Genomic DNA, 13,072 nt, shown 5'->3' with positions numbered 1-13,072 from the left:
TTGTAAATTTCAAAAAGTTTGTTGGAAAGATGATAAATATTTCTACAACTAGGAACAAAGTATGGATGGTATTCAAAGAAGCTGGCTAACATGATTGACTGAAGTTTAACTCAGATGTGGCTGCTGCCAAAAAACAAACAGTAGAAGCAGAATTTCAGGAACTGAGAATTTAAGATTAAGGTAATTTAAGGTTACAAAAATTCAAAGTATACAAAGTAAGTCAAAAGCGATAAAGATCACCATTCACCTCACTGAATAGCTCTTTCTCCTGTGGTCAATGTAGCCGAACCAAACACATATACTATTTCAATTTAAAATGAGAAAAAATAAAATATAAAAATTCAGTCCTATAGAAAAGTTTCTTCCATGTTCCGAAATGAATGTGCCACACTCTATAACAAAACAGTGTATCCAACAAAAAAATTCAAAGAAAGACAGCAGTATAGACAAAACAACTACCCAAGAAAAAAAAAGAACTCAGAAGATTATAACCTTATTTTCAGAGAAAAACAAAAGGTCTAAAACACAAATCAAAGATTCATGAAACATAAAATAAAACATATTAATTGAAGCAAACTAATGTTCTTGACTCACACTAAACTATAAGAAACTGATCAAAACAACTTATTACACCACAACAGGATACTACAAAATTCACTGTAACTACATCTAATAAATAAAACTGCTACAAGCTGCAGAAACACTGGGCATTCATGCACTCACTGATAAAAATTCCCATGAGTTTTCTCCTTGGAATCCCAACATTTATGCAGTCTCTAAGGATCCTAGTTCTCTAGCCAAAGTGTGGTTTAGAGTTAGGATTAAGGAAAAGATCCAGGAACATGATGTTCTAGATGAATCACAAATCAGTATCCTACAAAGTAGAAGGCAAATGCCATCTTGACAGAAATGTCTCTGTTATTAGTCTCACTTGATTACTTGTCAGTGAGAACCTACTACAACTCTGCTAAATATAAACATGAGATTCACCAACAAGGATGTGAGATGCACTCTGTCCTTCAGCTTCTGCCTTCCATTTGGAAAGCCAGCTAATTTTGGTTTTGTAATCATCTCAGGTATTCTACCTTTGCTTTTCTTTCTTAGATTTTTTTGGCCAAAATCTAAGCCTAGGAAAGACTTTCTATTAATACTGAGTTATGAAAACTTTGTTTGACTTACAGATCACAATTAACCCTTCTGATTCCTCTTGTCAACCCTCATTTATCCTATGTAGTTTGTCAGGATCCCGAGCATCCTAGCAGGCCTTAATGGCCCCAACAATCCTCACCTGACCCCTGCCATGGGCTCAGGAGCCCTAGTTCAGCCAAGCCCTGTGCCTTCATGCCTGACCTGTATCAGCACGTGGCCACAGCTCAGCCATGGCTGTGCCAAGCCACGTTTATCTGGATCTGGAGTCACAGACTGACTTCCTAGCTTGCCCTCGGTCTTTTCTTATCAGTACAGACCTTCATGGCAATTGCTAGGTGATGTCTGACCCTAGTTCTCACTGGATCTGACCCTAGCCTGTGGGCTGCCTTCACAGCTTGACTTTGCTCCTGCCTTGTTCCTGCCTGATGCTCTGTACTCCTGTCTGAATCCAGGGTTCCCTGCTTGCCTTGTTCAGGCTCTGTGGGACTGGGGTTGGGCATTCATGCACTCACTGATGAAAATTCCTAAGTTTTTCCCTTGGAATCCAAAGATATTTACAGTCTGTAAGGATTCTAGGAGTTCTCTAGCCAAAGGTGTGGTTTAGAGTTAGGATTAAGAAGGAAAAGATCCAGGACTGTGATGTTCTAGATGAATCACAAATCAGTGTCCTACAAGGCTGGGGGACATCACCTGTGTTATTACACTTGGCTCCTGCCCTCTATGGAGCAGCCAGCTCTTGCTGCTCCATTGCTTCTCTCGTTTACCTTCAAAATAAACCAAATATTTCTATAAAAATACATTGCATGTCAAAACTAGGTCAAACACTTCTTTTTTAATGCTACAAAATCCCATTATTAATTCTTTGATTGTGTTCATGAAATATTATTTCCTTTGGATTCAGCAGACTTCCATCTTCTCTGGTTTCCCAAGCTGAATATTACCCTTTTGAGTTTCACCAGGTGTATGTTCTCATTTCAATATGCAGAGTTATGAGTTCTTTCCCCTTATTATTACCAGCACTTATGACTGGAATTTGTCTAAAGCTGAGAACAGTTGCTTCTTGTTCTACTAATTTTGGTATTATTCCCTCCCCCCTCAGGGGAATGCTGCTAAAACTAACCAACCAACAAACCCTCAGTTATTTGCTCTGTCCCTTCTTTACTATGGCAGAGATTAAGCATAACACTGAATTTATACAGATTGAGATCTAGCCCAAAAATACTACAAATCACTCTGGTGTTATGCCTTAGCTTTCAAAGGCAGCTTGTGATTGTTATAACTCTTCAAATTTTTTACATCCTTCTCTTTACAGCCACAATCTCAGGCTCTACACTTATCACAGAAGACCCTTGATTGAGTCTTTTAACCTACTTGGTTTACAGGCAGGTTAAATCCTAAACCATCCTCTTTCCAACTCCAACCATTCAGTGAAAAGACAGGCTTCTTAAATAGGAATAAGGTCCACATTTCACTGATTCTTCTTAGGAATATTAAATGTAAATGCAGGCTTTACACTTAGCACATGTATCCACTGCCAAGCCATCCATTCACACTAATTTGCACTGGAAGCCTTCTCTTTGACATCTAGAAGGGTTTTTTAAAATAAACTGGTTCATCATTACCTCTAACCTCAACATAAGAAAATGCAATATAGCCATGCTTGAGTGGAAGGTCTGTCAGACACACAGGAGCTTTATTCACTTTTACATCAACTGGGACCTCAGCACCTGTAAGAATGGAAAGAATGGGATTTAGTTGAGAGAAGTGTTCCGAGAGTAATTACCTGTCTGTAACTGTTCAAATCCACATCTGTCATCAGAACTACACTAATTTAGTGGTTTATTTAGGTTTATTTAAAATTCAGAAAAGATAATGAAATCTTCATTCAACTGAAGTAAAGTGTAAAATCTCTGACCTGGGAGTCAGGGTGTTGCTCAGGTTGGCTCTACCTGTGGTTCTGGGCGCCATCTTGTGTCACTTTGGGGCCTTCAATGAGCATTAAAGCAATAATAATAATTCAAAAAAACCTAAGAACAAAACCCCCAAACAAACAAACAAAAAAACAAAACACCAACCAAACAACAAAACCACCAAAATAAAACAAACAAACAAAAACCACAACACCATAAAACAAAACCCAAAACAGTACAACTTAATATGAAGTTGCTCTATGACAGGGGATTTGTATTTCTGACTCTTGTGGGCTCTCAAGTCTCCCTTTTCTCTACTGATATCTGCAGCTCTGTGCATTTCTTCATCAGCTGTCCTGACTATAATCCAAACCACCAGCTTCTAATGCTTTTCATTGAAACACCAAACATAGCAGGATAATCCATCATAGATTTGATTTAGCAGCAGCTCTTATATACTGTGTCACATGCACCTGCTACCTCCCCAAGAAAAGTGGCAGAAGATCCTAAGTATTTACACATAAACAAAAAAAGTCATTGCTTTAGCAACTTTTGTTTCTTATTGGGCATTTCTTTTAAAATCCTTTTTTAGCCTCCTTCAACTTAATGAGAGCTGATGACAGTGAATTGTGGCCACTGCTGCTTTCCCAATAAGAAAGGGTAGTGTTCTCATGACTTTATGATACAATTTAGTAACAGGTTTCACTTCTGTGCAAACACAGTGAAGTTTCAGCATTAACCGGCATTAACAGAGCTCACGTCCCAGTTCCTGAATTCATGCGAACACATTCTCACAAACTCTCCCAAAATCATCGCCATCATTCCATAGCACACACCTGAGCGTGTAATTGTGCCGTCAATTTAAACCATCTTTTAGCGTCATTAAAAGCTTTTCTCCACTAGACCACAGAGACATATGGACATTACAGATCACCTGTTCCCAACCCCCGTTGCTATGGGATAATAAGCATATAATCTCCTGATAATTTAATTTGATATAAATAACCCACTACGTCATGTTTATGTATAAGCATATACTGGGGCTTCACTACACGTTTGCCATTTGCTGGACTGTTTCAGTCTCCATTGTAACCTCCTTAGCAATTGTTGTTATTACTTCCCTCGGCGGGCTCACGAGGGAAACACATTTTATGTCTGTCCCCCGCGAACAGCCAAGCGCGCCGCCTTAGGGCGACGCCGCCATTTTGGGCGAGGCCACTCCGGCCGCTGAGGGGCGCGCGCCCGAGCCAAGATGGCCGCCGGCCAAGGCGCCCGCCCCGGATGCAGCGCGCGCCCCGGCAGCCGTCGGGCCGAGCCGGAAGTGCCGGTGCCGGCGGGCGGCCATGGCGGCGGGCGGGCAGCGGGGCGGGCCCGCGGGACTCGCCGCCTCCCGGCGCCGCGGCGCGGGCTGAGGGGAGCGGGCCGCCCGCCGCCGCCCTCCCGCTCCCTCCTTCTCGGCCGGAGGAAGGTAAGGAGCTGCCGGCGCCCAGAAGGAGCTGCGGCGGCGAAGCGCGGCTCGCCCGGAGCGTGGGTCCGGCGGGCGGTGTGCGCGGGGGTCTCCGGAGGAGAGCCCCTGTGGGCTGAAGGGGTCCGAGAACCGTCGCGGGTGTGCCCAAAAGCTGCAAGTTTGGAGCTGGGTCTGAAAACGGAGAATAACAATGAGAAGATTCTGTTAGCTCAGCCTCTTTCGGTGTAACCGGGAGCTAAGGCTCCTATTCTGGCTGCTGCTCAAGGGCAGGATCAAAACGCGCTGATGTTTACCTGCTTAAATCTGCTGCTGTTTTGATAGTGTTTATGTTTCCAGTATGTACATACCTTGTGACGGTTTATTTTCCTCGAAGGCGACAACTCGTGAGCCAGCTCGGATATGCCGAACTGCTGGAAAAGCAGCCAGCGGCTTCTTTAGCGGGTAAACGCAGACCTGGCGTTCAAGTTTTTACCTTACAGATTTACAATTCCTTTCAACAATTTGAGTTGCTGTACTAAACATATTGTCTCGGGGTAATAAAGGGAAACGTGCAGCTGAGTTATGTAGAAGGGTCAGCTGAACGAGAAGTTGACATTACTTAAATCCACAATAGCTTTCTTAAGTATTTACTGTTCCCTTTCAGGTATTTACTGTTCCTTCTCAGGTATTTGTGTCCCTGAATGTTTGATTCTTTTAGCCACCATGAATGCAGGAGTCTGAGGGCCAGAACAATTTCTCTAGGGCTGCCTTGATCATTCTGTCATGTCAGGCTTGAGAATATCCCTCAGTTATGTAAAATCAGGATTGCCAACAAAACTGGCAGATTGGTCTGGCTCAGAAAGGGTGATTTAGAATGGTGTCATGATTTTGTATAATTTTTGGTAAATTCTCTAACGCTTCCATGAATTGTTACTGTTTTCTATGCATAATGCATTTTTCAATAAGCATTTCTGTGTGGTATTTTAAAGGCCTGATATATTTTCTTAAAGCAGCACTACATAGGTGGATTTTACCCCTCTATAGGAAAAGGTACAAAAGGTAAAAGCCCAGAGGTCTGAAAAAGCGGGTTTTTTTGCAGAACCCCAATCAGGTGCAGAGAAGCAGTGGTTCTCCCTGCCCTGTGCAAGGGCTGTTTGGAGGGGAAGAGGTGATGACTTCATTTGTGTGGAGGTACACTCCAGCTGAACTGGTAGTGACTGCTTTGAAGAGTGTTTCCAGTCACCTTGACCCATGCAGCCGGCTGGAGATTTGAAGCAGCTCAAATTGAGCCCAGTAGTGTCTCTGGGCCTCCAATAATTTGTGCAAGTATGTCCCTTTAGTGCAGCCTAAGCCATGAATCTCATGTTCAAATTGAAAACATCCCTTTCTGTGGTTCATAAATGGGCACTCAGCTAGGGCTTAATGGAAAAGGATGTTGCTGCACCACAGACAATTAGTGATGGTGCCATTACTGGCTGTCTTGCAGGCATCAAAGAACTTTCCAAACTTTGTTTATAGAAAATCTCACATTATGTGTAGAGGCATTGAGGGCAGATGGGGTAAGTAACTTACCCAATTGATGACATTTGTTTTATTCCATGAGTATCTGGCTAAGCCAGGTATGTCCTGATAGCCAGCAGGCCCTAAACCACCCAGAGCCATCAGTGGAGCTTCTTATGTTGTTGCCATTAATCTGTTGCTGGCAGAGTAATGATTTTCTGTGATGTAGAGAAAACTCAGAAATTGATGTGTGTGTTTTAACTAATGTGCAATGAAAAGTTATAGAAGGTTAACTTGTGCAAACCAAGGTTCATCTGTTGCCTCTCTCTGCAAGCTCTACTGAATGTCTCTGTCACCTTTTGTTGCAGGGGCAGAGCATGGAGAATGATGAACTTCCGCCAGAGGATGGGCTGGATTGGCGTGGGGCTGTACTTGTTAGCGAGTGCTGCAGCTTTTTATTATGTGTTTGAAATCAATGAGACTTACAACAAACTGGCACTGGAGCACATTCAGCAACACCCCAAGGAACCACAGGAAGGAACCACATGGACACACTCCTTAAAAGTACGACTGCTATCCCTGCCCTTCTGGCTGTGGACAATAATATTTTTAATACCATACTTACAGATGTTCCTGTTCCTCTATTCCTGTACGAGAGCTGATCCCAAAACTGTTGGGTATTGCATCATTCCTATCTGCTTGGCTGTTATCTGCAATCGGCACCAAACATTTGTCAAGGCCTCTAATCAGATCAGTAGATTACAACTAATTGACACTTAGCTCAACTGCTAGTTTCTGTTGCTGGTTGGAAGCAATTGCATTTGCTTGATCTAATCACAAGACTGAAGTTCTGGGTGAAGGCCCGAAGGGGCCTTTTCCTTCAAACTGATAAGCAATGAAGAGAATGACTGTTTTCTATTTAAAACAAACAAGTAATTACAAAGGTTTTTAATTATGGATCTATCCAGTGGCCAGAGTGGGAGAGATCTGTGTGACACATGTTGGAAGTATTCCTCATTTTGCCTTAATGATGCAAAATTGCAACTCTCCATCTGAAATGTCCTGTGGGGAAACAAGTTTCTGGTCCACAACTTTACTCCTCTGTGCAAAAAAGTGATTTCTTATGTTTTCCCTTGGAGTGAAATCAATGAAAAGATACTTCTTTTGTGGTAAATGTAAAAGGAAAAAAGAAATTAAGAACATGATTATAAAAGCTGCACCTAACTCAATTCTTTGCTTTTTCTTTTTTTTTTTATTATCTACATCAGTGCTGTTTTAAAGGAATTTTTAAAAAATAAGTTTAGATACAAAAACAGGAAGCAAAGAATAAAGTTTGTGCAAACCTTTAAAGGGAAAAAGTACATTTTTTTCTGCGGTAGGCTACTTCTTTTCAGTCACAACAGTCCCATGCTGTAGTAGGCAGGCAGTGAGGAGTGGCATAGGCCTGGAGCTTGGTGTTTTAAACTGTTCCTGCAACATCAAAAGCAGTCTATGCTGGCATTGGCTTGTAGTCTGCACAAAAATTCTTTTGTGTCTCCTTCTCCTATCATCTTCCTTGATAAATTTACAAGTTACTGAAATTTATGGCCATTCCAATTTCACTTCAGACATTGTGGGAAACTGTGCTCCAAGAGAACTGATATATTAGGAAAAACTTTGAATTTGGGAAAGTTAACTGATTGGGGGATGCTACTAACAGGTTGTAAGACAGATAATCATGTTTCTTCCAGAAATTCAAAGAAGTAAGGTACCTTCTCATTCTTGTAATGAATGTAAATTTCTTCAGTCTTACTGAAATTCCATTGAGATTTCTTTGCCATAGTTTCAACCTCTATTTTTCAGTGCTATTTTGGAATAGCATATTTTGAATAAGACTGAATCTGTTCTTTCTTTCGGTCCATTTTTGTTTCTTCTGAGAACTAAATTTTTGTCCCAGCCATGATGGAAGTAACAAATATGAAAACAGTGCAAAATACACTTCTCAGAAGTAGCAGAAGTAGTAGGCTCAAAAGAATTATGAGCTGAACTCTTTGACTATAATTTCAGCTGTATGTGATTGTCCATATCTAATCATCACAAATGCTAATCTATTTCTGACTGCTTTAAGGGAATCCTGGAAAGTTGTCTTTCTCTTGCTTTGGAAAGAGAACACTATTTTCACTGTTGCTGTGTTTAAGCATGGCAGTTCCAATACCTTAAACTTTCTGTTTGCACTTGGAGATACTTTGAGACACTGGTTTCAATTGTCAGCATTGGTGCTAGGACCTGAAAACAATGTAGCCTTTGCAAGAAGGGTTTGAGTTCTAAGTGCAATATGAAAAGGAGGAAGCTGCCATCTTACTGTGCTGGAGTAAGAGTAAATTATAAACTCTGACTAATAGTATCTTGGGGAGTCAGAGCTTTTAAGTTGTATTGTTTCTCAACTTTTAAAATCACCATGCTATTTATCTATAAAATAAAAACTTTTCAATGTTTGTAAACACAAGTCTATTAATGCAGATGCTCATCAATAGCTTTTCATTTCTGTTGTTTGGTTTTGGTTTAGTGGGGTATTTTTCGGTGTTTGGTGCCAGGCAGCAGTGCTGGCTGTCAGTTGCTGTAGCCTGTGCTCATGTCCTTCCCTCAGTGTGTGTGTTCAGTTCATCTTTTGTTCTCCTCTTAAGCTCTGTGCCCTAATTACTTGTTTGTAGCCTGAAATTTTGGGGCTTGCTGGATGAAACGGAATCCTCTTGTTTCTTTACTCTTGTGTATGAGAGATACCTCTGGCTGGACTGTTTTAAACTGAACAGTTACATTGTATGCAGATGGAACTATTCAAAGAGCCAAGTGCATAAGAGGAAGCACCAAAAATAGAAAATGATAGGAAGAACCACCTCATTTTGTGTCATGCAGACATGAGACCCTTAGCAAACTCACTGGCAGGCCTGGTGGGGTGACCAGAGCTGTCTGGCTGTGGAGCACGTGCTGGGCATGGCGGGGGCTTGCAGAACTGGGGCTCATGTTCATCGACTTTGCCATCAGAGGCCTGGTTTTGGATTCCAGCTGTTGACAGGCATTGCTTTGCAACTAACTACAGAAAAACACACAGTCTGATTCAAGCAAATGCTATGTGTGTAAGCATTTGAGCTTGAAGGGGAAGGCAGCAGTGGAGAACTATTAACATAGTGGATACGAATATTAGACAGTGGGAGTAGGAGAAGAGCTAAGTTAGCTCTGCTGGTGCTTCCAGCATTTTTGATACCAGAGGAACATCAACAGGTGGAATCTTACCAACAGGGTAAATAAAGGAAAGACTATAAAAATGAATGATAAATTGGTTTTTACTGTAGTATCAAAAAAAAAAAAGTAGTGAAATAACTTTCAGCTTGATTATTCCGAAAATTTATAAGTATTGTCAAGGCTGATTATCTGAATCACCAAAGACCTGTCTGTAACAGAAAATTACATCATATACAAACTTTTGGGATAATCAAGCTTGAAGTTTTGCAACATTCTGAGCTTTAATGTTCTGCCAGCAAAGTGAGTAGCTGTAACACGAGGGTGATTAATGATCATCTGTATGCCACTTACCCTAGATTTCTTTTTTTTTCATTTGTGTCACAAGATAAAGCAGTGTCAGACTGCTTGAACATCACTTGAGCAGTCTCAAAGTTAGTTTCTTTAGCTGCTTGACCTTTACCTGACAGTCCCTTCCCATCTCAGGAATGTGTCTGCACAATTGCTACTAAGCCTGTCTTTCATTCCTGCCATGGGGGAGCAGGTCCAATGAAGAGCATAACATGAGGCTGCGTGGACAGAAGTAAGTTACAGTAAAATGTGTTCCTTATGGCATGTTTCTTCCAGCAGCAAAGTAGGACTGCAAACTTGATTCCTTTTTTAAATTAAAAATATGAGGATTGATTTATCCCTGGAACAAAACATTCCAGTTGTTGCAGAATACATATTAACTCTCCTTATTTTCTTTTGCCTGGTCCATTATTTTTTTAAAAGGACACTCTTTAGTTTCTCATACTAGTTTTTTTAAAAATCCTGATTTTTATGTCACAGTCTTTGATGAAAACCACTTTTCTACAAATGACCTAATGCACAAAAGCAGTTTAATAATTTTATTGTGTAGTTAAATTTTAAGAACGGATTTATCTTAGTTCTCTTTAAAGATGGTGCAGGTTTCTTTGGGAAGAAAGAACATGCTACAGCCATAAGAAGGTGCATCTGCCCAACTCAGCCCTCAGGGCCCATGTCTAGCCCATGTGGCTGGTGCAGAACTGCTCAGGTGTTCACAGTGCTGAGTGCTAACCCAGGCACCAAGTTAAGGCCCATGATGTCCCAGCTGCCAGACTACTGGGTAGTTCACAGAGAACCTGATACTCATGATAGCTTATGGGTAAGTTACCTTTGAAGATGGAGTTATGGATGGTAAGATGGTAACTTATGGATAAGTTACCTTTTAAATGGGCTGCCATGGGTGAATGGCATTCAGATCCTTTAATGAAAGTGATGACTGTGGATCCCTTTCCTGGGAGATAGGAAGGGCACTGCACTTTTAGACAGTGTCCCAATTACTGGGCATAATGGGATTACCTCCTCTCCCTCACACAGCTATCTGAGTGCCTTGCATACTTGAGATTTAAGCTTTTTTTTAAACACAGACAACTGCAACCTGTTAAGTTCCTTCATGAATTTAGCCTCAAAATTGTTTGAACCAGCAGTTCAGTATTTCAAAACAGTAACAATAGAGTACGTCATATAATCCCAGTCTTTGTGAAGGAGACACACTTTGGCATTTTTTGTTGTAATGTTTTGTAACTAGTAAAAGTAATTGGTTATCATCTAACCACCAAGAATTTAGTATCACATCAGCTCTTTTAATTCCATACAAACACACCAGCATTCCCCCCTTTATTTTAGTGAGGAAATCCATTGAGCTCCCTGGGGCCAGTAAAACCAAGTTCTATCAGTAAGACATACAAAGTGCACTGACCAGTGCAGATGTGGTGAGCTGAGCTCGTTCTGTGCCCCCTTGAAGGCTGGTTAGGTACAACAGCACTGCCTCTCTCTGAGGTGAAGAATACAGCATCTTTTCCATTGAGGCTTACCTCCCCTGCCTAAAATTCAGGGCCACAGATGACTATGGGGTTCTCCAGACAGGGTTCAGAACACAGCTGTAGGGGATTGGGAGGGTAGGGAACCACATCACACTAAAGCTTCCCAAGCCTGGTAACCTCGCAGCAACTCTCAGAAAAATTAAGTTTTTTCATTTCATCAAAAGAGTTAGGGCACTTTTGCCACAAGCAAACCTACAACTTAGAATTGCATGAGGTCTCCTGAAGCTCCAGTGGTGCTGTTGCTTTAGACCAAACATTTTCAGTCCATGACATGCCAGTGGAGTGTTTACACAGTTTATAGGTAAAGGCCACAAATTCTTGCCTAATGTTAAATGTTGCTAATCAGCCATTAGACAGTTCATACCATTTCTGGAAGTTTTGTCTGGAGGAAAAGGGAAAACAAGTGTACAACCTGAGTTGGTCTTTTCAGTTCTGCTTCTATCCCATCTGCCAACAGAGCATCTTAGAGTATCTGAGTACATAAATGTCAAGGACACATCTACTGAACCTCATTTCTGGCTCTTCCCTGCATTTCAAACGAATGCAGACAATTTTGTCCTCATAAAAGTTCATTTATTTCCATACTTTGTCCTACATATGTAAGTCTCAAGATTTGCTCAGGTCCCATAAAATATAAACAAACTGTGCCAGAACACAAGAAAATGAAAATAAGCCCCTGAAATGCTTTTCACAGTATTCATTCAGGCAGTTAAATTCTGCTAGAGAACACTCTTAGGCCTTAGGCTCTATGGAATGACTATCCATTAAACAGATATAAACACTAGAGTGTTCTATACCTTTTCGCAGAAGCTTCTTGACTGACAGGTGACCAAACCTTGCTGATGCTAAGCAAAAATAATCTTCTGCTGTAGGATTGTACAGGAACAGGCACAGTCCTATACATGCTTGTTAATTTTGATACTTATAATGGTCTTATATTGCTTTTTCTCCATACAAACACAAGCTGTTTTTTAAAGATCATATTTGACAAAATAACTCTTTTCAGGTTTTATTGCTTTATTTTAAAAGTGGTGTCACATGAAAAAATACTGTGACTCAAAATAAGTTATTAAAAAACATACCAATCAGAAGATTTGTGAGAAAAGTCTGTACCTGCCAAGTAGTTTACAAAAAACTGGTGCCAGCGTAACACTGGCACCCTGTAAGCAACACGCTGCTCACACCCAGGCGCATCCTTTGGGAAAGGCTTCCGTATTAAAGCAGTGTCGGGATAGACATTTCGCATTTAAATGGAGCAGCAGCGCGGCGGGAGCGGCTCCGTGCAGCGGGCCCGGGACACTTACAGTCGGTACAGCCTGACCGGGCACAGGCCCGGCCTCCAGCGCCGCCCTCACGGCTGCTGCACCTTCGTCCGCTTCACGGGAGGGTCATCGCCGCTCGCCGCCGCGTCCACGTTGTTTTCGTCTTCGCCTTCATCCTCCTCCTCGTCATCGTAGTCATCGTCGCCGTCATCCCCGCCAGCACCTGCCGGAGTTGGGGCGGGCGCGGGTGAACGGTGCGGGGCGCGGGCGGCGCCCCGGGGCCGGCGGAGCCCCCTCGGCGCGCCCCCCCCGCCACTCACCGCGCCGCGCGCCGCCCGCAGCCGCCCGCTCCTCCTGCACCAGCGGCGCCAGCAGCTCCACCACCCGCTCCTGCAGCTCGCTCAGGGCTGCCCGCAGCCCGCGCAGCTGGGCGGCCTCGCCCTCCGCCGCCGCCGGGTACGGCACCCGCACCGTCCGCGTTCTCCCGTCGCGGCCCCGCAGCTCCGCCACCAGATCGCGCCCCGGGCCCGGCTCGGGCTCCGTCTCGGCCGCCAGCTCCGCCATCACCGCCAGCCGCTCATGTGCCCGCCCCGCTGGTCACGTGCGGGCCGCCCCGCCCCGCCGTGACACACCGCCCACGGTCACGTGGGGCGCGCGCCATTCCGCTTCCGCTGTGGCGCCCCCTGGCGCCTCCTCGGG

The 13,072-nt window shown here is 43.0% G+C and overlaps 2 protein-coding genes across 3 annotated transcripts; one reads left to right on the top strand and one right to left on the bottom strand.

Moving 5' to 3' along the window:
- Positions 1-4,337: 4,337 nt before the first annotated feature.
- On the top strand, positions 4,338-7,187 carry LYSET (lysosomal enzyme trafficking factor). 2 transcript variants are annotated; one of them, XM_026791175.2, is made up of 3 exons: positions 4,338-4,527; positions 4,901-4,968; positions 6,375-7,187. In XM_026791175.2, the coding sequence occupies exon 3, from the start codon at positions 6,391-6,393 to the stop codon at positions 6,784-6,786; it is 396 nt and encodes a 131-aa protein (XP_026646976.1). In that variant the 5' UTR covers positions 4,338-4,527; positions 4,901-4,968; positions 6,375-6,390; the 3' UTR covers positions 6,787-7,187. The 2 variants fall into 2 exon arrangements, with proteins under 2 accessions (XP_026646976.1, XP_026646975.1); XM_026791174.2 differs by lacking the exon at positions 4,901-4,968 and having other exon boundaries at positions 4,389-4,527.
- A 758-nt stretch (positions 7,188-7,945) lies between these two features.
- GON7 (GON7 subunit of KEOPS complex) lies at positions 7,946-12,937 on the bottom strand. Its single transcript, XM_005483173.3, has 2 exons — positions 12,694-12,937; positions 7,946-12,596 (listed from the first exon to the last, which is right to left on the bottom strand). Exons 1-2 carry the CDS (start codon positions 12,935-12,937, stop codon positions 12,463-12,465), a joined length of 378 nt encoding a protein of 125 aa, XP_005483230.1. The 3' UTR covers positions 7,946-12,462.
- Between the last annotated feature and the right edge of the window lie 135 nt (positions 12,938-13,072).

Source organism: Zonotrichia albicollis, chromosome 6, assembly GCF_047830755.1.
Source record: "Zonotrichia albicollis isolate bZonAlb1 chromosome 6, bZonAlb1.hap1, whole genome shotgun sequence".
In the NCBI taxonomy this organism is placed as follows: domain Eukaryota; kingdom Metazoa; phylum Chordata; class Aves; order Passeriformes; family Passerellidae; genus Zonotrichia; species Zonotrichia albicollis.
Note: the sequence above shows the minus strand (reverse complement) of the source record. Positions and strands in the feature narration are given on the sequence as shown.